Genomic DNA, 24,674 nt, shown 5'->3' with positions numbered 1-24,674 from the left:
AATAAACATTCTTTTTTTTAAATGATTAAGTAAGTTATCACATCCATCACTTGGTTTTTATACTCAATAATTTGGGAAGCTAGAGCTTTTTACAGGGTGACTAAGGTCACAGTGGGCCAAATAAGTTGTTGAAAGTCAAAACGCAGGTAAGTGGAAGAGGTAAATAGATCATGCCTATTTCCAAAATTTAGCTTCATGTTGTCTATAGAATCATATCCGAACTTTGGTAAGACTTTGACTTGGGCTAATAAACTTTCTAAGCCTCAGTTTCCTCATGTATATATTGAGAAGATCAAGGCCATTGTGGGAATTATGTAATTTAAATTGATATATAGTGGTACCTGATAGCTGTATTGTGATATTGAGCATTCATTCACAATCTGTTACTAGTCCACATGTGATTGACACCTATTTGCAGAGCTATGTGTGCCTTTTATGTAGGTAGTATTCAAAGGATACCTGGGCAAAAGGGATGTGGGTGCTTGATAAGTGGAATCAGGACTAGAATTTAGGTCTTTTCAGTGTCTTTTCAAGCTCTGAGGTAAGCACTGAGGGGCTAGTCCTGAAATGTCACTGAATAGCCTGGTCTGTAGGACAGGTGGATTTGGTTTTTGGGGAGCCAGCCTCAGTTCTGAAAGCAAGCTCTTGGATGACCTCTTCTGGCAAAAGAGGAAGACCTAAGAATTTCAGAGAGTGAGACAATGACAGTGCTTTACATTGTTTACAGTGAGGGGGTGAGGTTAATACGAATTGTGTCATTCTTATCCAGACAGTGGACCTGTGATGTGGTTTTTACTGTCCCCAAATACATAAAGAAGCCAACTGCATGCCCATGGTAGTTGCATCTCCGCTTTCTTGGAAGCTAGTGCCCTTTCTGCTGCACTAGAAAACCACAAATGGGTATAGAGAGGAAAACTGAGAGGGTAAGATGAAGAGTGGGACCAGCTTAAGTCTGGAGGCCTTGTGTTTTTCAGCAGCTAAAAGACAACTGGAGAAGTGGCTTTAAAAGAAAACTTGACCGCTGGTGGAGGAAACCCTTCAAGCTCAACGAATTCAATACTTCTGTTGTACAGATAGGAAAGCTGAAGCTTGAGGGGGAAAATATGTAGAATTTTACAGGGACGATATGGTAACCACCTAGATTATGCAATCACCATTTCACTGTATTTGTGAAACATTTGTTATATCATGTATGTATCCCTTCTAGAGTAGGGTAGGAAATGATTGATTTACAGTATGGTTTCTATTTTATTATGGGAAATCTAAAATGGTCTTAAAAAAAAATTCTAAACCTTGGGAACAAGAAAAAAAGTTTCAGTTTGCAATATTCTCATTAATTCCAGGACCAGATGAAGAGAATGAAGATCATTTGTCATAATGTCAACCTATAAATATTTTGAAGAGATTCCATTGATATAAAGCATAAATATGTCCTTGCTGAGAAAGATAGGAGCAGTGTTTTCTGACTATAAGGAGTGTGTGTTGGAGCTACAGGAGTATGGAAACCATTTCAGAAACATCATTGCCTGGGTGAGGTTTTGTTTCTGGGTCTGGCATGGAGTGAGCTGGCCCAAGTCCAGCTACACCTGCTATAATATTTTTTCTTTATATTACTATAGTGTAGCTCAAGGTCTGAATTTAGATGACTCTCTAGTAGTCTGGAGCAGTCCCACTTTTTCTGCCTGTAACTGCAGGCAGCATAATGGACAAATAGGGGGAAATATTCTTAAATCTTGCTGGAAGTTTCTTGGTATGATTAAATTGTATGTGTGGGGAAACAGGCGGGGAGGGGAATTGGTTGGAGTCATTGGAGTTACTTCCCTAGGAGTATTTCACAAGTTCTGCTCTGATGTGTTTCTCTTTGATTCTTCCAGAGGTTCTGGCAGAGAGAACTCAACTGCCATGGGAAATGGGTTACAGCCTTCACAGGACATACATGCTAAAATACCAGAGTGGAATGTTGTCCTGGTGTTTGATGGGATTCTCAGGTGAGAAGCCAGTCTTAGAAGCAAGTTCAATAGTGCTGTGAAATACTTTCTTTCATGGCCAAAACAACAACAAGAAACTAAGATTGTAATCAGCTTGAGGGCCAAGACTTTCCTCTTTCTTAACCTCTCCCTAGTTGCCTACCACAAGGTCTGGGATGGGGTTCCAACCTTGACACTGAAACAGGGAAATAATGAAACCTTCTCTAACATACAGTATACCCTTTTCTTTAACCCATCAAAGTATCCAGTATTTGCCTTTGAAAAATCTCCTTCGGCTTCCTCTTTTTAACAGGGTAGTGAGCAGGCCAAGAAAGGCCAAGTAGCTTACCTGTGTTTCCATGGTGAGCCTGAGGGAGCACCAGAACAAGGACTCACTTCCTATTGGCCTCTGTCCACCTCAGAAGGCAGGTGTTTAAATAGGATACTGAATTTCTGAAGTCTTTTTAAGAAAACAGTGGAATCTAAAGAAAGGCAGGCCAAAACCAAGGCCATGCAGGGAATTGTGCGGCAGGGCAAGTGTGGGAATGGGAGACCGTTATGCTTAGATCTGTATGAGACAGCAAATGCCTTTTGTCCCCACATGAGGTGGCTGGTACTGCTCTGTAGCTGGTTAATGGCCTTATGTAGAACATAATTTTCGTCACTGGGCTCTTGAAGGGTATATTTTGGGCTTGCCATTCTCTAGACTCTGACTTTTTGACCCAATGTTCCAATGGAAATTTTCCAGAGCAGTGAAGTTTCAAAATGCACATACAAGAGGAAGAATAGACATTGCAGCCTTACAACAAACAAGACAGGAGCTACTATGTCCATTCTAGTCCTCCCCACCCCCCATCCCCTCAGAAATAAACCAGCATCTTCTGGAAGTGTTCGGTTTCACAAAATGAGATGCACAAACTGATGAGAAAGGAAATGCTGGCAGGGAGGCAGTGGGAGGGGCTGGGGGAGAGCACAAGAGGGAGAAGTAATGGTCTGGATGCTAGCTGAAGAAGCCTTAATGATCCTAAAAATTATTGGGCAATAATTTCTACTTTGGAACTCATTTTGCTGTTCTGAAGAATGATAAAGCACCTTAATTATTGCTTTAAATAACCACACAGCTCCATCAAAACAGCATGTAATAGCACCCATGTTTGAACAAACCTATCTCCTGCCATTGCTGTCTTTACAGCTTGAGAAATTCTAAAGGAAGCAACAGGATAATAATTTGGTAGAGGCATCATCTATTCTGGGCCCTCAGCATTCAAGATTACTTGGGTGGGGAGGGCAGCAGTTTAGGATTTTTCAAAGTTCTATATTTCTGCCAGGATTTCAACCTACCCAAGGATATTCTTATTGGGATTTCAGGGTACTGTGAAACCAAAGCCTTTCCAACATACACTTTTCCTTAACGCTGATAGCAAGTAGTTCAACAAGCCAGCTCAAACACAACAAGGCATATTTCTTTTACTCTTTCCTTTGGTCAGGATAAGCTATTTCTGGCATTGTAGAGCTGCAGAAAAAATAGAGGATTCTCAATTCAAGTTCCTGGAGTTGATTTCTGGGAGAAGGAGCTTAGTGGAGGAAGAACAGATAAATCATATTTTAAGAACATGTTTGTTTAGAGAATTTTTGGTCTGATAGTTTCCTGGATCAAAGACACTTTATATCAGAGAGTAGAGGTCCATTCGACCTTCCTCAGCAGACCATACCAGCCTCTTAGAGTGCAAGCTTTCTAGTCAGTCTGAGAAACAACAGCCCATAGAGAAGACCCTTTTCAGAGCTGGGGTGGAGGGCGGGGAGACCGTGCAGAAGGTACTTGTTGAGTGAATCTGGTAGCTTCCAGAAAGCGGTACTCATCATCTCTGGGCTGGGATTCCAGTCAGGCGGGAGAAATGTTGCCAGTCTCTGCTCTCGACCCCAGTCCTCAGGTTCATACAGATTGTACCACCAGCAAGCCCTTCACTTGCCAGCTGCTTTTACTAAGGAGGCAGCTACTGCCGACATGGTGAGAACTCTGCTCCCTTCAATTTCAATGCGTTACAGTTAACTAAGGAGTCTCATTTTCACAGAAGACTGACTCACCCGTGATGGTAGCAGCTTAGCTGGGACTGATCTCTGCAATCTAATATCATGGAGCCTCAAAAAGACACAATCTCTTTTTAATGATGCCCATAAAAATGTGTGCTCTTTTTTTTTTTTTTTAATGTGTACTTTGAAGGGAAGGGACCAACTCCTGTCATATTTCTCCCTAGTATGAAAAAAGTCTATGACAAATATTGATAGGCTTCTTAGAGGGAAACATTTCTTATTTATTGAAGCTTAGAAGAAGAAATAATTTGGGTCAGATCACCTTCTTTTTTCTTTTTCTCTCTGTCTCTGTCTCTCTCACATGCACACTCTGCATCTTTCTATTCACTCCTGTCCTTGGTCACTCTCTATAGCCTTAGCCAAGAATGGACTCTTGAATGTTTGAAAGGACCAGAGGGTGGCAGAGCTGAGCCATTTATTTTGGCTGTTCTTAAAACTAATCTAGGTAAGTTGCAAACTAAGGTGAGAAGTTATTAGTATTATTATCTATCTGCTTAGTTGATATTTCTTAATTTAGGTGTAGCTGCAGAATTGGAGGAGGGTGAACTTACCATCTGCTCTATGCCAGTATCCAGTTCAACCTTCCTGTATAAATACTGGTCTAACCATGTAGATGGTTTGAAAACCAGCAAACCACTTATTACATCTAAATAAGGTTTTCCCCCTCCCATAACATTTGGCATATGTCATCCCCAAAATAGAATATATCCTCTGTGCACAAACTGAAGAGGAAATTAAGAAGGCATTGTCCTACTTGTTGGAGCCAGCTAAAAAATGGTCTTGGCCTAAATTATCTAGTTGATTTTTTTTTATAATGATAAAATCTATTTTTGTTGATATGGTAAAGATCATATCATGGTAAAAACCATTTGATATGGTAAAAAAAATTACCATTTGATATGGTAAAAACCATGATAAAAACCAATTTATTGCTCAATCCTTACCTCATTATATATTAATGATAATACCTTCTCTCTGAGCATGCTCCATTTCTAATTCACGATGGTATTTTTGACTTTATAATGATTGTTCTTTTCCCACCACTGCTCATCTTTGACCAAGTGGAGCAAAAAGCAAAATGAATCTGCAAAATTTCCGAAGAAGAAAGGTGACAAGGATTGTGTGGGTCCATGTACGTGTGTGTGTGTGTATGCGCATCTGGAGGGTTCAGAAATCAGAAAGTGACATTAAACTTTTCACTGTGTAAACCTCCCGTAGTTCAAGCACATGGACCAGTTAGAACTGGAAGGGGTTAGAGATCTGTACCACTCTCCCCACTGTGTTTGTAGAGGAACTAAAGGTAAATCATTTACTGAGGGTTCCTCAACATATTAGTGGTCGGACTAAAATTCTGCTTCTTGTTTTCACTGCTATAATGTATTCACTCAGATTAATTTTCCATGAGGAATACTAAGTTTGAAATAGTTGGAGGAAAAATATCAGTGACCTTGCTCTGTGTCTCAAAAAGATGACTCTACTGTCTGTTAGATGCTGTCAACTAGCCCTGGCAGCTCCCAGAGGGCCTATAGGTTGGGTACGGTGGCAGAAGTTCAAGGACCCAGCAGAGGTTGGGCAAATGGCCTAGTGATTTCTCTCTTTCGGAGAGATTCCAGACACCTTGTACGAGGAGCCCAGTTTGAAATGTGCAGATACTGCTGTGTGAATGGAGGCAGAATGTCTTGGAACAATTGGTGCTGTCTTTAGTCCCTGATAGAGACCTAATGCCTTTGCTGCTTGATCACCTAGACATCAGACATTATGAATTTAGTCCAGTAATGAGTAAACTAGAGAAAAGGGCTGCTTTAATTTTTTTTAAATTAAAAAATGTTTTTCCCCTTAAAGTGAATAAAGTGCTAATGAAAGGGTCAAATAGCCTCTCCAATGACTCACGCGCCACTGCAGAATTGAGGATTTCCTCCCTTAATTAAAGTGAATGTCGTGCTAATATCAGTTCAGTCTGGAACTGGCAGTATTTGTTCAAATCTCTCTGTTTCACCCTTCCTCCTTTAGATGCAGTTTGTGGTGGGGAAAAGGATAGTCGTAGATGAGAGATTCCTACTCAGGATTCCGGGTTCTATCCCACATCATCCAAGGCTAGAATACAGTTTAACTTTCTGGTCTACCCAGGCCAAGAGAAGGGAAGGCAATGACTTACTGACCTTGAACCTGGATGTAAAAAGTTTTTTCATTCAAGCCTCAAAGCCAAATCCTTTTTTGGCTGCACAGTGCATTTTCTTTACCAAGATCACATTAGATCTTTGTCTTGGCTTGGTTTTTTGGGGGCCTCTATAGAGGTATTAGCTATTGTGCCACAGGGAATGGGAGAAATTTCCCTAGGGGAAGGAGTTTTAGGGAAGAGTTAGGCTCCCAATGTCTTCCTTCTTTCCTCCCCCACTCTGGGGATACTCTAAAGCTACACGTGAAACCCCAAGCCTCAGGACAAACTGATTGTCTGCTGTGTTCCACCATCTACCACTACTTTGATCCAGAGCCAAGACACTAACATGCAAAGGAAGAAATGTACCCAGTATTCTGGTCACAGGCCACAGCAGGAAGCATGCCCCGTACAGCAGTGCCATCATTTCAGGCATGATGCTGTTGGCAGAGAGGACAGAGGCTCCTGGAGGCTACTCCTATCTTTAATTCTATGGTCCCTTTTGCAAACCTTCCATCAGTGAACATCCATGTCCTTTAGCAGGCCCCCACCCTTACAACTTATTTCCTAGTCTCTCTCCATTTTTTCTGGAGTGCGCTAGCTAACCTGGGATAGTTCTGGCACTTCAGAGTTAGAAGGAAAGAAATATTTATCTAACTTTCCTAAATGTTAAAGCTAAGCAAAGCACCAAAAGAAAAACAAAAAAGACTTATAAAAATATAATGGGGTCATCCCCCCACGCTTCCCACATTATTTGTGGCATATGAAATGTCAAAATATAATGAACAGACTTTCTCAACATCACTATCTCTTTCCACCTGTATATATCTGAGTGTGGCTGCCTCATTACTACCCTTTCACATCTTAAAACTTCACTCTGTAGAACCACTATATAATAAATCTACTTCATCCCACGGACCCCACCTTCCCAAATATATATCCACTTGCAATTCCAAAGAGACTCTCCAAAAAAATAGATATTTGAAAAAAGTGCATCTGTGTATACTCCATCTATCTGCATATTTTTCTTGAGATTATTACTTTTTTTTTAACCATAAAAAAGATTGCATATTAGCAATATAACGGGAAAACCATGGCGGCCATTTCTAGGTGGCAGTGAAGGGTAAGTGGGGTGGGTGTTGAAGCATAGAAGCAAGAGGGCTCAGAGAGAGGCAGGTGTGGTCCTTAGCCTTGAGACCTGAGGACTGATATGGGAGTTATCTTGATTATCAATCCTTGGACCTCTGAGATTTCCCATCTCCTTAGTCATACCCTCTCTTCTCTCCATCTTTCCCTATTTCCACACCCATGACCAGGCCGCATAACCCTCTTGAAGCAGAGGTGGAATGGCTTTTTGGCATGTGTCCACCCAGGCCAGTTTGAAGACAGGCATGGCATTTGGAGGGCTGTGATATGGGACACACACCAGAGCAAGCTTATTTGTGACTATTTCCACTCTGGGAAAAATTGTCTGTCACTTCTGTGACTATAAAAATTTAAGCAGTTACTAGGCTGATAGGTTTAGAAACAAATCTTTTGTTCTTGTGTTTTGCATTAATATTAAGCATGAATATATATCATATATTACATTGCTTTCCTTCTGCTCTGGGGCAGACTGCACTCTTCTTCCAAATAGGAAAACTGCACAGCCCATGGACTCAAATTTTTGAAAGCTGTTATTCCCCCACTCCCTATCCCCCACCCCTAGCCCTCCCCTTCCTCCCGACCCCTCAGTTCTTATATTAGAAAAGCCCTTCCCACCCCCCTCCCACCAGCCCACCCGAGGTTAAATAGTGCCACATTCTAAGATTCATGCATCACTGCATTTTGCTATTGCACATAGTGCAGAGAAAGGAGTTTGTATGTGTGCCCCCTCCCTCTCCTTTTCTCTTCCTTAGGCTCTCGGATTCCTGTGCTATTCCCAATCTGCCCTCTCCCAGCCTCCCCCCACCCCTCCATCCCAGACCGTCACTGGTTGTGAACATCCTCCCTGCGGACAATCTTGTAGATGATCCAGTAGAACATGTTGAAGATGAGGAAGGCCATGGGGAAGCCAATGCGGGATATTTTGTCGATCTTCTTGGCCCTCTGGATGAAGAGTTTTCGCATCTCCTCTGGGGACTTAGATGGTGCGGGAGGGGGGTTGGTGGTATTGTTGTTGTTGGCTCCTTTAACCGAGATGCCATCTTTGGCCTGCAGACAGGCTGGGCCCATCCCATAGGCAGAGAAGTTGAAGCGGCCTTCTCCAGCCTCATCCTCCTGGAATAGATTCAGCATGGGGCTCTACTTAAAATAAGACAGGGGCTGGGCACCCTCCCTGCAAGGCACTCCCCTGGGGGCCAGGCCAGGCCCATCTGGTTCTCCCTGCCTCTATCATTCCAGGTTTTCTGAAGGCTTTTAAGCTGGCTGGGGAGTTATGCCTTATAGAGGGGCGCCACTTGCATGCTGAAACAGATGCAAACCAGGGGATAGGAATATGCCTAGAGTATGCAGACCTATGTCCAAGTCTGGCTTGGTCACTTGCTGGCTGTGTGGCCTTAGGCAAGTTACTTCTTTGAGTCTCAGGGGTTTTTACTTCATCGTTTCCTGTGAGGGAAAATATTCACCCTACTACATCAAAAGGTTCTTTTGATCATCAGAGGTTATACATGAGCAGATGTTCTGGATGCTGTTTTGTTAGAAATCAAGGGGAAAATTTGGAGAGATCCCCTGCTTTGCCTCTGTTGCCTCCTTGCCCTCTTTCTCCACCCCATTCCCCAGATGATGTTTTCTTAGGCATGGGTTGGAGGGAGGGGGCAGATGGCCTAGGAGAGAGCAATGCTATGGACCTCACCTGTTTACACGGCGGGGAAGCCATAGCTTCTTTCTCCCTCCACGTTCCCACAGCCCTGGCACTTGTGACCTCAGACGTACCTCTGGATTAAGTTATCATTCAAGGCCCTCCATCATTTGGCTTCAACTTACCTTTACAGGCTTCTGTCCTTCCCCTTGCTTTCTGCTTTGCATACCTGGCAGTTCGGTTGCACTTTGCAAGTCAGCCCTTGTGCATTTCTCTCTCCCTGCCTTATATGCTCACTACCAACATGCCTGCTGCCTTTATTCTTCTAATTTCTCCATTTCCCAGCTCCTGGTTATCTTTTACTGATCTGACTTATGGAGACACTGTTGTCTGCTCTCATCATGTCTGGCTTTATCATCTTCCCGGGTGAGCTCTGGTGGCACCGAGAGCCTCAGCTGAGCTGTTGATTCAGTGTGTAGCTCTGGGGAATTTTTATCAGCTCACATTGTGCTCCTAGGGAGTGAGGGTTCTTAGAGTAGGAGGCCTATCTTCTGCTTGTTCCTGTGTAGGACAGGGCTGACGTAAAACAGAAGACACAGTAGAGGAGCCCCTTTCCAGGTCTGTTCCTCACCCTTGCTTGGGCCACCCTAGGAGCAACTTGTGACAACTTCAGCCCAGTCTTCCTCCTGTCTCCAGTCCGGTCCCCCCAACCCATCTGAGTTGTCATAACACAGATCTTATTGGTCTTTTGTTTGAACTTCTTAATAGGCTGCCCCTGGCTTCAGGATAATTAACATCCTCACATGGTAAATGAGGCTTGGGTGACCTGAACTCTGCCTGCCTCTCCAGTCTCATCTGTGCCGTTCTCCGTCTGGCATTCTATGCGCCAGTCACCCTGAAATATGTACATATATTCAAAAGTGCCATTCTCCTTTTTCAGCTGTGGGCCTCTGTTCAAATTGTTCTGTCTTCCTGGCACATACTCCTAACCTCTGCTTCCAATGCCTTCTCTTTCACTGAACTAATGTCTAACTCTGAAGCCTTCCCTGAGGGCAAGGATAGTGAGGTGCTCCTGCTATGTGCTCCATGAGCTCCATGTACATCCCTCTCTTTTTTTTTTTAAGCTCTTATCAAATTATGTTTCTTTAAAAAAAAAAAATCTTTATCTCTTGCAAACCTTTTTATTTTTATTTTTTAGAGAGTGAGGGTGGAGCAAGGGCAGAAGGAGAGAAAGAGAATCTTAAGCAGGCTCCATGCCCAGTGCAGAGCCTGACATGGGGCTGGATGTTAAGACCCTGAGACCATGGCCTGAGCCAAAATCCAGAGCCAGATGCTGACTGAGCCACCCAGGCGCTGTACATTATGTTTCTTGATTCATGTCTATTTCTCCCATTAGACTCTAAGCTTTATGAAGGCAGAGTCTTACTCATGTTAATTGCACCCTCAACACTGAACATATGCACAGAGTTCCTGGACATATGCTCAAAACTCAGTAAATATTTGTGGAATAAATAAGTAAATGTTTACTAGTATATCTTCACTACTCCTAGTTTCCTTTTTTTTCTTTTTTCTTTTTTTTTATGAGGTTATATTCCTGGCCCCAGGGGATTTGAGACGTGAAAAATGCTCAAGAAATCTTTGGCAAATGGTTGAATCTGGTCCAACACCCTCACGGCAGAAAGGGGGAAAGAACATGTGCTTGGCAAATAGATCTCAATAAATATTTGTCTCTGAGTAGGGCAACAGTAGAAGGTTTGTGCCAGGGCCAAGGAACGGAGTTGGGGGCAGCTGTCCAAATTACTGGACCCTGCGCCTGGAAGGGGGTTTGAGTCCAACTCCATTGCTTACGAGTATAAATCTGCCCTAGCTGCAGGATGTGATGCTTGAAAATGTTTTCTCGCTGGGTTCTAGTTATGCAAGGGAAGCACCAAATTAATTTTATATACAGCTTTGGGCGAATTATTCTCTGCCTTCCTCATCTATTAAACATGGGAGTGGAAGGGGTGGAGGTGTGGCCTGGAGGCCCCATCTAGTTAGATGATCATCAATTTCACACTTTAGCTAGGAGAAAGGAAATTCGCTAGAAATAACTGGAGAGAGGCTTGCTATTCCTGTTCTCTCCAGCAGATGGCAGGAAATGAAAGCTTGGGGATGGAGCCGGGGGAAATCTGGTTGTCTCTTCTAGAACCCAGGGAGGTTGGGAGTGTGCCTGCCCAGTTGGGATCGCAGATTTCCTAATAATCTGACTAATGAGGCCAGCCAGGGAATTTGAGGACCAGATGTTTTGTGCCCAACAAATGAGGTAACATGGGAGGATGGTGGGAGTTGAGGAGCCTGGCCAAGATCACAGGCTCTGACAAACTCAGGCATGGAGCTAGTTACTTTTCACTCACCATCTGGGGCTGAAATCCCCCTCTGCACCCTTCCCACTGAAGGGAGGTTTCTGCAGCCCAAGCTTATGCACTGCTGATGTACAAGCCACATCCAGAGGGGGTTACTGCAAAGGAAGGGCTGCTTTATGCAATTCTGCATCCTTGTAGTTTCTGACATTTCAGCCAATTTCAGAACCCTTAGGAACAAGGTCACACTGATTCAGCCACACATAAGGGGCTGTGCAGGAGAAATGTGAGTGAAGATATGAGCCAGGGCTGAAAAAAATCTCTAGTCAGAAGAGACCATGGCAAAGCAGAGAATGTGTTCCTACCCACAGGCAGTTCTTATGACCTTGTATCAGATGGGACGTGAATCCAGTGGGACTAGAGGCTGTGACTTTTTGAGTGAAGATAAAAGTGTGATTTTTAAATGCTGGCACCTTATTTTAGACTTCTAAGACACTGCTAGTGAAAATACAGATAGATGCATGTTGGATTAGAACTCTGGCTGCTGGTTTTTGACCTTTGCCTTGGGATAAGTCTTGCTTCTTATTTGTGATCTAATAAATCTCAGGGTTATTTTTATTGGCTTCAGGATGGAAACATTGATGGACAGATAAGCAACTGATGGTATAGGGTCAGTAAGAGCCGTGGGACCTCAAGAACCTACCCTGCTTTTGCCCCTAGCACCTCTGTGATCCTAGTGACTTGCTTCTCCTTGCTGTTGTCACTTGCATGGGCAGAGTGGACAGAGATGCCCTCTAAGAACTCTTTCAGCACTACTAACATGCTGTGAGAGAGGGAGGAGGGAATGGAGCCCAGATTTCTGAACAAATCTGATAGTGGCTTTATTGACATTTCACCTGGCCCCAGAGAAAGTTTAATTTTCCTCTAGTGTGTAAAACTGGTAGGGAGTTGGTGAGGGTGGAGGCAGCCTTTGGAAGTACTGTAGGCCCCTCATACCGCACATTTGCAGGGGATTCCATTTACATTTAGCCTATGCAAATAGCATCCCCTGGAGTTGTGCAGTGCACAGTCTACTGGCCTGATGCTAGTCAAATATTTTGGACATAATCTTCCCAAATAAGTGTCCTTTTAACAAATATATTAACTCTCTTTTACCCGAGGAAAATGGAAAAAGCAGCTAGCCAGTGGGAAAAAAGGAAAAATAATAAATTCCCAAGATAGGCATGTTTGGTCAGTTCTTTGCTTGGATTATTTTTTTTGTTGTTGTTTTTTGGTTTTTTTTTTTTTTTTTTTTTTTTGCTTGGATTATTTTAATAGTCAAAGGCTAAGTATCCAATGGGCAGTAGGGTCTAAAACTAGAGGTCTTTTGAGAATGCCTGTCTGGCTTGCTGCACTGAAGATAGTTTTCTCTTCCTTTTTTTTTTTTTAGATTTTATTTTTTTATTCATGAGAGACATACAGAGAGAGAGGCAGAGACACAGGCAGAGGTAGAAGCAGGCTCCATGCCGGGAGCCAGATGTGGGACTCGATCCCGGGACTCCAGGATCAGATGTGGGACTCGATCCCAGGACTCCAGGATCACACCCCTGGCCAAAGGCAGGTGCCAAACTGCCGAGCCACCCAGGAATCCCGATAGTTTTCTCTTCTAATGCAGATTTAGAAGGATGGTTACACCTGAACACCCATAGATATTTTCTGTCTTGAAATGTCTGCCTCCTGCCTATGATAAACTACTAGAAGTTAATTGAATCAGATAGCTGATGTTTAAGAAATACACTGATGAAAATACTGTGTGCGTGTAATCATTTTATTCCCTGGCCCTTATGTGGCAGGAATCAAACTTAAAGCTACCTCATAATCTGATTTAATCTTCACCACAGTCCTCCATTGTGCCAATTCAGTCCATTTTACAGATGGAGAAACTGGGCCAAGAAAAAGGCTATCTTTAAATCACAGTGATTAAAAAAAAAAACAAAACAAAAACACAAACCAGGGATGGGATGCCTGGGTGGCTCAGCGGTTTGGTGCTTGCCTTCGGCTCAGGGCATGATCCTGGAGACCTGGGATCAAGTCCCATGTCAGGTTCCCTGCATGGAGCCTGCTTCTTCCTCTGCCTGTGTCTCTGCTTCTCTCTCTCTCTCTCTCCCTCTCTCTCTGTGTGTCTCTCATGAATAAATAACTAAAATCTTAAAAAGAAAGGGATACCTGGGTGGCGCAGTGGTTTAGCGCCTGCCTTTGGCCCAGGGCGCGATCCTGGAGACCCGGGATCAAATCCCACGTCGGGCTCCTGGTGCATGGAGCCTGCTTCTCCCTCTGCCTGTATCTCTGCCTCTCTCTCTCTGTGTGTGACTATCATAAATAAATAAAAATAAAAAAAAAATCTAAAATCTTTGAAAAAAAAAAAAACAGGGTCCTTTGACACAACACATTGCAGCTGAGTAGTAGACAGCTATTTGAAGCAGGTCAGTCTAAAGCTTATACATCTGTGGTGTATGGCAGGTATTGGTATGGCCTGACAGGTCATAGTGTATTATGGGTTCTTGTTTGCTCTAATCTAATCTATTGCTGGAAAAACTTCTGGGTAGGCTCTCTGACCGGAAGGGCTCCTCTTTGTTCATTAGGTTATCCCTTTGTCCATTTGTTCAGTAAATGCCTATAGTATATTCACTATGTGTCAGGCATTGTGTTGGTTACCAGAGACAGCACTGAGCAAAAATAGACCTGGTCTCCACCATTATGGAGCTTATAATTCAGTGGAAGAGATAAGCACAAAACAACTACATCATTGAATGTATAATTGTAAATCAAGATAAATGTTCAGAAGGAGGGAAACTGAGTTCTATTAGAGCTTGACCTTTGTTAGCTCACACAGCATCCTTGTGCAGATTAGAAAAAATGGCATCCCTCCTTTCTAAACATATGAATGGGAATCCCTTCCTTTGGCTGATACAGTCTATGCTGAGACAGGTCTTGGGGAAAAGTGCTTCATTGGCTAGGGACCTGTGTAGGATATAGTCTGCATGGCCATACTTGACAGCCTTGCATGAGAACCTCACTACAGGACCTAGACCTTGACTCAGGTATCAGGAAAGATGCCTCAGCTAAGAACCAGAAAATAAGTGCTTGGTTAACACTAAGCAAATGCACGGGGAGGGCATTCCAGGAAAGAACAAGACATCTAAAGTCCTATGTGTACGTTTGAGCAACAAGGGAAAAAATTAGGGTAGTTGGTGCTCAGAGATCAAAGGAGAAAGTGGTGTAAAGATGAGGCTGGAAAGAAAAGTGGATTCTCTGATATCCAGAGGTGAGGATTACTAGAGAGCATCTCCAGTTCCTCCAGCAATAGCCACAAATTCTCCAACTGTGAGACTGCACTCTCACCTTACATGTCACAAAAAGATGGATACAAATCTTTCTCTTCCTTATCTTAATGATGGTACTTTTTTCAATTTCTGGAAAAATAACAAGCCCAACTTCCCTTTTGACTACAGTCATCTTAAACAGATCACATCAATGATAAATGTCACCACTGTAAAAACTACTTAATTTGTAAGGAAATTCTGTTTCATAGTAAAAATAATTGTGGTTGGAGGAAAAAAAAAAAAGGTGAGGTGAGGTCTTTGGGGAAATATTTATAGACCAAGGTGTACTCCCAGTTTGTTCCCACAGACGGCACTCTCCCCAGTGGCATTTGCTGGTTGGAACACAGCCTCTGAGTTAGCAGAGGTTGGTGACTGTGTATAGATGGTCTGCCAAGTAGTTTTTTATTCACACCCTCATAAAGTGAGAGAATGCACTCTGGGGGAGAATCTTGCATGAGGCCCCTTTTATGGAAGTAGGAAGCAAAGACCTGGCACTTGGACATTCTACTCAAAGATCTTACCTTTTGTGGTGCAGTGCCCTTCTAGAACCAAACCCTTGGAAATAATGCAGCCTTGCAGAAAACACCAATAAAAATCTTTCAGCCTGCCACGCTTCAAGGTCACAGCTAGTTATTATCTTAGACCCTCAGTGTTTGCTCTATCACTTCTGTTTTCAGGTATAACTGGATCATTTCTATGTGTTATGGTTTGAAGAATAACTGCCTACAGACCCAACAAGGCATTATTTATGGGATGGGAAGTTAGGTCTTCTAGGACTTCAATCCCTATTTTATATCTGCCTTATGCACTGAGAAGGATGGTCCAGTCAAACACATATCACAAGACAAGGCTGCTTGGAACTCTTCTGTTTACTACCAACTCTCCCTCCTTAGGTAGTGATTCAAAGTCCTACCTTGTGATGTCTTCGCTTCCTCCTGAATCGGAGCAGCTCTTTGTGCTGCCGAGACACAAAGTTGACAGCAGCATACTCAAGCAGGGCTGAGAACACGAAGAGGAGGCACACTGCCATCCAAATGTCAATGGCTTTCACATAGGACACCTGAAGTGGGGATGAGAAGAACACAGGGGCATGAAGGTAGGGGAGAATGAAATATCTCAATATTTCTGCTCCTCAGTAACTCCCCCATCACCCACTGCTTTTCCCTCCTCAGCTGGGATATTAGGAAAGGTACAAAGGAAAACAGAAGAAAAATGAATCAAGAAGACTGTCTAAAACACTAGAGAAAATAGAATATGGTACCCAGAAGAGTAGTAAAGAGAGGAGGATGGGGTATCTAGCAACAAAATTGAGTGAAATGGAATGTTGTGTTTAGTCTAAGGGTGATAGGAACAGAATGGTATATATATCATTAAAAGTAAACAGATGATGTTAAAAAGTGTCAGAGTAAGATGTTCAAGAATTCTTTTCTCTATAAAAGGAATGAAGACAACAGCAGAAATGGTCAGAATCAACTGTCTCAGAAGCTCTGTTAACCAAAGGCTAACAGCAATCTTGAAAGAATTTACTTAAAAAGTCAGCTGAATGCCAGTAAGAGCATCAAACTTTGTAGCATTAAAAAAAAAAAACAAAAAAAACCAAAAAAAAAACAAACCTAGCTTCATTGAGATGTAATTCATATACCATACAATTCACACACTTAAAATGTATATTTCAATAGTTTTTAATACATTTGAGATATATGCAACCATCATCACAGTCAATTTTGGAATGTTTTCATCACCTCCAAAAGAAACCTAGTAACCTTTAGCCATCATTCTTTTCCCTATTCCGCCAATTCCTGTCTCTCCCCCTACCCCATCCCAAGCAACCATTAATCTACATTCTGTCTTTATAGGTTTCCCCATTCTGAGCTTTTCCTATGAGTGGAATCATACACCATGTGTCCTTTTATGACTAGCTTCAATTACTTAGCATATTTTCAAGATTCATCCATGTTGTAGTCTTTTTTCTTTTCTTTTCTTTTCTTTTCTTTCCTTTTCTTTTCTTTTCTTTTCTTATCTTTTTCTTTTTTCTTTTCTTTTCTTTTCTTCTCTCTCTTCTCTTCTCTTCTCTTCTCTTCTCTTCTCTTCTCCCCTCCCCTCCCCTCCCCTCCCCTCCCCTCCCCTCCCCTCCCCTCTCCTCTCCTCTCCTTTCTTTTCCTTTCCTTTCTTTCCTTTCTTTCCTTTCTTTATTCATGAGAGACAGAGACACAGGCAGAGGGAGAAGCAGGCTCCATGCAGGGAGCCTGACGTGGGACTCCATCCCGGGACTCCAAAATCTCACCTCGGGCCAAAGGCAGGAACCAAACCGCTGAGCTACCCAGGGATCCCCTATATTTCATTCTTTTAAAAAAAAAAAGATTTATTTGAGAAAAAAATAATGCAAGCAGGAGAGGAAGAGAGAATCCCAAGCAGATTTCCCGCTCAGCATGGAGCCTGCTGCAGGGCTTGATCTCATGACACTGAGATGATGATCCATGCCAAGACCAAGAGTCAGACACTTAACTGAGCCACCCCTATATTTCCTGTCATTCTTTATTATGGCCAAATAATATTTCATTATGTGGATATACCACATTTTGTTGATCCAGTCATCAGTTGATGGACATTTAAGTTTCAACTTTTGGGCTATTATGAATAATGCTGCTGTGAACATCTGTTGTACAAGTTTTTGTGTGGACATATGTTTTCATTTCTCTTGGGGCCTTGTGGTGTTTTAACCTGCCAAATTCCTGTTCTCCTGTCTCCAGTTCTGTGCTAGCCTTGAAAACCAACAGCCTGTAATCATTCTGAAAACCAGTATCCAGGCAATCAGTGGATGGGGTAGAACAGAGTTGGAGCTTCTTTAAAGCCCCATTCCCAGAGAACTGTCATTATTTAACTTGTCTTCCTTTCTGAAAGACCTCACTCACAAAAAAGGCTGTCTTTATTTGGCCTGACTTGGAGCTGGCCCAATGTGAACAGCCTTTTCCCTGGAGGCATCTGTTGAAAACAGTCAGTGGCAATTGTTGAACATCACATCAGCCTGAGGCAGTAGGTAATAGTTGAGGCAAACAATAGGTTGATTAAAAAAGCTTAAAAGGAAAATCTGGGGGAATGAGATGTCCATAGGGGGCTTTAGAAAGCTCTGACATATTTCTGGGAATTGCTGTGCATACTTAAGCCTGTGTTCTACTCAGGGAAGACCTGAGAAGGCCCCTTCGCTCTCAACTCTGTCTCACCTTGACACACTGAGCAAGCTGCAAGTGAAGGGTAAGGCAAAACTGTAAACTGCTTGGCTGAGTGTTGGAGGTGTGTTCTAATATATCTGTAGAGCCTTAGGAGAAAGTTGGGAGATTTCTAGGTTCCACACATTTAAGCAAATTTCTGTCCAATTTTAGCTAACCACCAAGCGGGGCAGAGACTTCACTGACCCTATACAACAAAGACCATATACAATACAATACAGACCTTAGAGAATTAATTCACAAGAGTTACTAAACAAACAGCAACAAGAATCTGATTTCCTGAGATGCCATTACATTATGTAAAATGTAGTTTTCAACCCAAAATTATAAGATATACAAAGATATAAAGGATGGCCTTGCAATGGACTAATGTTTGTGTCCCTGCCCCCCTCCCTTCATTAACTGAAATCCTAATTCCAACGTGATGGTATTTGGAGTTGGGGCCATTAGGATGTCATTAGATCATAAGAGTGGAACCCTCATGAAGGGATTAGTGCCTTTATAAAAAGATACCAGCTAGCTAGCTAGTTCTCTGTCCACCCTGTGAGGATATAATAATAAGTAGGCAATTTGCAACTGCAAGAGGGTCCTCACCAGAACCCTACTATGCTGGCACCTGATCTCAGGCTTCCAGTCTCCAGAACTCTGAAAAATACATTTTTGTTATTTATAAGTCACCCAGTCTCTGGTACTTGGTTATCGCAGCCCAAATTGACTAAGCCCCATACACAGAAAAAAAAAAAAAAGTAGTCAAAAGAAGCTGCCCCTGAGGAAGCCCAGATGTTGGATTTACTGAAGGCTTTTTTTTTCCCCCAAAGATTTTTAATTTATTTATTCATGAGAGACACATACAGAGAGAGGCAGAGACATAGGCAGAGAAAGAAGCAGGCTCCATGTAGGAAGCCCGATGTGGCACTCCAGGATCACGCCCTGGGCCCAAGGCAGACACTCAACTGCTGAGCCATCCAGGTGTCCCTTACTGAAGGTTTTAAATCAGTTACTTTAAATGTGTTCAAAGAACTAAAGGAGACCTGTATAAACAACAAAAGGAAAGTACCAGAATAAAGTCTTACCAAACAGAATAGGAGATAGAAATGATAAAAAGAACCAAATAGAAATTCTGGAGTTGAAAAATAACTGAAGAGTTCACTAGAGAGGATAAATAGCATATTTGAGCCGACAGAAGAATCAGTGAAGTTGAAGAATCAGTGAACTCGAGGTTATCTTGTCTGAAGAACAGAATGAAGAAAAATGAACAGAGCCTCAGAGATCTGTGAGGAACCATCAAATACACTAACATGTTTAATGAGTGTGCCTGAAGGAGAAAAAAGAAGCAAAATATTTGAAGAAATAATGGCCAAAACATCCTCAAATTTGAAGAAAAACACTAATGTCCACATCTAAGAAGTATGAACTCCAAGCAAAATAAAGAGCTCCACACCTACACACTTCATAATCAAACTGCCAGAAGACAAAGAGAGAATCTTAAAAGCTGCAAGAGAAAAGCAACTCATCATATACAAGGGATCCTCAATAAGAATGACAACTGATTTTTCATTGGATTGATTATATACTTTTAAGTTGGAGTGGGGGAGTAGAGATTATTAAAGCACAGAGATGACCCATGGGCATAAAGAACTGCATTGCAATTGTGAGGAATGAGTTTTCTTTCTTTTTTTTTTTTAAGATTTTATTTATTCATGAAAGACACACACACACACACACACACACACACACACACACACACACAGAGGCAGAGACACAGGCAGAGGGAGAAGCAGGCTCCATGCAGGAAGCCCGATGTGGAACTTGATCCCAGGATCCCAGGATCACGCCCTGAGCCAAAGGCAGACACTCAACCACTGAGCCACCCAGTCATCCTGAGTAGTGAGATTTCTCGTTAGAATTCAAGCAGTCTAATACAGATGGCTAACAGACACATGAAAAAATGCTCAACATCACTCATTATGAGTGAATAAAAACTAAAACCACCATGAGAGATAACACCTTACACCTGTCAGAATGGCTAAAATTAACAACTCAGGAAACAACAGATGTTGGTGAGGAGGCAGAGAAAGAGGAACCCTCTTACACTGTTTGTGGGAATGCAAAGTGATGCAGCCACTCTGGAAAATAGTAGGGAGGTTCCTCAAAAAGTTAAAAATAGAACTATACTATGACCTAGCAATTGTACTACTAGGTACTTATCCAAAGGATACAAAAATAGTGATTTGAAAGGGCACGTGCACCCCAATGTTTATAGCAGCATTATCAATAATAGCCAAACTATGTAAAGAGCCCAAATGTCCATCAACTGATGACTGGTAAAGAAGATGTGAGGTGTACACACACATATACACACACTGGAATATTAGCCATCAAAAAGAATGAAACCTTGTCTTTTGCAATGACATGGATAGAACTAGAGGGTATTATGCTAAATGAAATAAGTCAGAGAAAGACAAATGCCATATGCTTTCATGCATGTGGAATTTAAGAAACAAAACATGAACATAGAGGAAGGGAAGGTAAAATAAAATAAGGTAAAAGCAGAGAGGGAGGCAAACCATAAGAGACTCTTAACTATAGAGAATAGACTGAGGGTTGCTGGCAGGAGATGGGTGGGGGTGGGGTAATGAATGATGGGCATTAAAGAGGGCACTTGTGATGAACAATGGGTGTTATATGTAAGTGATGAATCACTAAATTCTGCTCCTGAAACTAATACTACACTATATGTTAACTTGAATTTAAATAAAATCTTGGGAAAAAAAGAAAAGAATCAAGCAGTGTAGAAGACAATGGAATGACCTATGAAATGAAAAGACATCCTGTGCTTATGGATTGGAAGACTTGCTATCATTAAGATGGCAACATTCCAAATTCATCCACAGACGCAGTGCATTTTTAATCTAACTTCCCTTTTTATTGTTGTTGCAGAAATTGACAAACAGAACTTAAAAATTCATATTCTGGTTCATATGGAAACATAAGGGACCCAGAATAGCCAAACCAATCTTTAAAAAGAACAAAGTTAGAGGACTCACACTTGCCAATTTTAAAACTTACTACAAAGCAAAAATAATCAACAGTGTGGTACTGACATAGGATAAGTATGTCAGTGGAATAGAACTGAGAGTCCAGAAATAAACCTATATATTTATGGTCAGTTGATTTTTGACAAGGTTATAAACTCAATGGAGGGAAAGGATAGTCCTTTCAACAAATAGTGCAGTAGTAACAGGACATCCACATGCAAAAGAATGATATCCCTCCCTCATACTATATGCAAAATGCAAAATGGATTAAAGCCTAAATTAGGGCTAAACTACCAAATTCTTAGAAAACAACATAGGTATAAATTTTTGTGACATTAGATTAGGCATTAGTTTCTTAGATACAATACCAAAGGCCAAGCAACAAAGAAAACATAGGTAAGTTTTACTTCATCAAAATTAATAACTTTTGTGTATTAAAGGACACAAGTAAAAAGACAACCCACAAAATGTGAGGAAATATTTGCAAATCATGTATTTGATAAGGGATTAAAATTCATAATGCACAAGGAACTATTATAACTCAATAATAAAAAGAGAAATACCTTTATTATAAATTGGTCAAAAGATTTGAATAGATATTTCTCCTAAGAAGTTACAGAAATGGCCAATAAACACATGAAAATAATACTCAACATTATTAATCACTAGGAAAATGCAAACCAAAACTACAATGAGATAGATACTACTTCACATCCATTAAGATGTTTATAATAAAAAAAGATGATAGAAGCATTAGTGAGGAAGTGGAGAAATTGGAACCCTGGTAAGATTATGAAGTAGTGTAGATACTTTGGAGAATAGTTTGGTAGTTCCTCACAAGTTTAATATGTAGTTTCCATATGACCCAACAATTCCGCTCCTAGATATATATATCTATCAGAGTTGAAAACATATGTCCACACAAAAACTTCTACACAGATGTTCATAGCAGCATTATTTACAATAGCCAAAAAGTGGAAATAACTCAACTGTCCCTCAACTGATAAACAGATAAGAAAAATGATAGACCCATACAATGGAAATATTACTCAGCTACAAAAGAGAATGAAATACTGATACAATGTACAGATGAATCTTGAAAACATTGTGCTAAATGAAAGTACATATATGATTCCATTTATTTATTATTATTTTTTTTTATGATTCCATTTATATGAGATGTCCAGAATAAGCAAGATCATGGAGGTGAAAAGTAGAGTAGGCATTGCCAGAGGCTGGTCAGAGAGGGGAATGAAGGATGACTATTGATGGGTAATGGGGGTTTCTTTTTGAGGTGATGAAAATGTCCTGAAATTAGATATCAGTGAGGACGTGCAACTTTATGGATATATTAATTGCCCCTGGATTTTATGCTCTTAAAAAAGTGAATGAGGAAGAATGTGAGGTTGAGTGCTAATAGTATATGGAGCCAAATACCAAGTCTGGTGTCAACAATGAATGGAGCAGAATGTTGAGTCTATTGTAAATCATAAGTGAAAGAGAATGTGTCACCAACAATAGACAGTGGAGCAGGATGTTGAGTCTAACATAAGGAAAAGGAAGCGGATACATATGTTGTTACAATTGCACAGAGCAGAATGTGTTGCCAAGTGGTAATAGTAAATGGGATTTGGTTTCAAGCATTTATCGTGAATCTAGCAGAATGCAAAGTCTAGTGTCAATAGTGCAAAGGGCAGATTATTGTTTTTTTTTGTAAGAGTGAATAAAGGAGAGAGTGGTGTGTAATGTTGATGGGAGATGAAGCAGAATGTCATCTCTCACATTAAAAGTTAATGGAACATCTGTGGTGCCTGGGTGGCTCAGTTGGTTAAGTGTCTGCCTTTGACATGATCTCAGGACTCTGGGATGGAGCCCTACATAAGGCTTCCTGTTCAGCGGGGGTCTGCTTCTCCCTTTCCCTCAGACTGTCCGTCCTCCCCAACCCCCATGCTTTCTTAGTCCCAAACAAACAAAATCTTTAAAAAGTTAATGGAACATGAAATATTATGAAAACAAAAAACAGTGGGCTGACTATTCTAGATTAAAAGAGTAACCATATACAATATGAATCGTGACTGGATCCTTGATTGGATCCCTCACCATTTTTACTGATGATATTTTTTGACAACTGGGAAAATTTAAATAAAGTTTCTGTATTAGATGATATTATAGAATTATTTCTAATTCAATAATTATATAAAATTGATATATGATATAAATATAATTATTGTTGAATTAATGTTAACATTTTTTTAATATGAACATTTTTAGATGTGACAAATATCATTGTGACCCTTATTCCTTATTTAGAGATGGCTTGTTATGATGTCTGTAACCATCAAATGATTCAGCAAAAATTGTGGCTGTCTACCTACCTACCTACTTACCTACTTATCTACCCACCCACCTACCTATCTATACAGAGGGAGAACTAAAGTAAATGTGGCAGGATTATAACAGAATCCAGGTGAGGTATATTAGAGTGATCATTGTATGTTCTTCCAACTTTTCTATATCAAAACAGAATGTTAAATGAGGCATTAATTGAAAATGGTGCAGAATGGTACATTTAGCATAAAGCTGAAGGAAGAATATGGAGTCTGGCATTAATGGTAGAGCTGAATGTTGTGTCTGCTGTTGAGTGATTAAAGCAGAATGTGGCTCAAATGATAGTAGTGAGTGTAGTAGAACGCAGTGCCTAGCATTAAAAGCAGAATGAGGCATCAAGCATTCATACTGAAGGCAGCAGAATGTTGTACCTCACATATGGGTGAATGGAGGAGTATGTGGTGTCTGGCATTAATAGTAAATGAAGCAGAACATTATGTCTAGTGTTAAAAGTGAATTAAGCAGAATATGAGGTCTGGTGTTAACAGTGAAAGGAACAGAATGTTGCATTTATTGTAAGGGTGACTGGAGGAGAATTAGTGGCTGGTGTCAGTAATGAATGAAGTGGAATGCTGTGTCTGGTGTTAGAAGAATGGAGCAGAATGTTGTGTCTAGCACAGAGTGAATGGAGCAGAATGTGTATCTGGCTTTAATAGTGAATGGAGTGAAGTGCTGTGTCTAGTGTTAATAGTGAATGGAGCAGAGTATGGTTCAAGAGTGAATAGTGAAAGTAGCAGAATGTCATGTTGAACATTAGAAACGTAAAAGAGGATTGAGGTATGTACAGAAAAAAATTCACGTGTGATTTTTCAGATGAGGCTGCTATCTTGCAAAGGACCTGCTTACAAGATTGGCCCTTGGTTGACATCTGGGAACTTGGATTTGGGGAATGTACCCACTTTCCCTAACGAATAAGGATGACTCACTGTGCCTAGACTGCCTATATAAGCAATATGGTGTATGCAGAGCGTCTGCTTTTCTTCTGGGAGTCTGGAGTTTTGGTATGTGCTCGGCAGAGGGTGCCTATGTGACCAGCACCCAATAAAAACCATCGATACCGAATCTTAAATGAATCTCAAAATAATATCTCTATCTCCCTGGGCAGAAACATCCCACACATGTGACTGCCTTTTGATTGTTAGGGTAAGAATGTGCTCTGTGTCGTCTCTCAATGGGAGGGAGAAAACAAGAAGCCTGCACACGGATTTCTCCAGACCCTGCCTGTGTCTTTTTCCTTTATCACCTAGCTGTGTATTCTTTTTAATTTAATTTTACTTTATTTTATTTTTAGAGATTTTAATTTTTTTCAAGGATTTTAAAATTTAATT

The 24,674-nt window shown here is 41.2% G+C and overlaps 1 protein-coding gene and 1 long non-coding RNA gene across 2 annotated transcripts in view; one reads left to right on the top strand and one right to left on the bottom strand.

Annotated features, from left to right (window-relative positions):
• Positions 1-4,175: 4,175 nt before the first annotated feature.
• On the top strand, positions 4,176-24,415 carry LOC112651771 (uncharacterized). The gene is made up of 4 exons (XR_004815441.2): positions 4,176-4,503; positions 15,587-15,789; positions 23,269-23,425; positions 24,160-24,415. It is a non-coding gene; the product is annotated as an uncharacterized LOC112651771 (long non-coding RNA).
• The window catches only part of GLRA1 (glycine receptor alpha 1), an 85,574-nt gene continuing 68,895 nt past the window's right edge, over positions 7,996-24,674 (bottom strand). The window contains exons 8-9 of the mRNA XM_025435078.3: positions 15,607-15,753; positions 7,996-8,496 (exon numbers count right to left, since the gene is read on the bottom strand). Of these exons, the coding sequence (XP_025290863.1) occupies positions 8,182-8,496; positions 15,607-15,753 (462 nt within the window). The 3' untranslated portion in view covers positions 7,996-8,181. The remainder of the gene's footprint in view (positions 8,497-15,606; positions 15,754-24,674) is intronic.

Source organism: Canis lupus, chromosome 4 (assembly GCF_003254725.2).
Source record: "Canis lupus dingo isolate Sandy chromosome 4, ASM325472v2, whole genome shotgun sequence".
Taxonomy (NCBI): domain Eukaryota; kingdom Metazoa; phylum Chordata; class Mammalia; order Carnivora; family Canidae; genus Canis; species Canis lupus.
The sequence above is the reverse complement of the archived record's forward strand: the minus strand, read 5'-3'. Positions and strand labels throughout refer to the sequence as shown.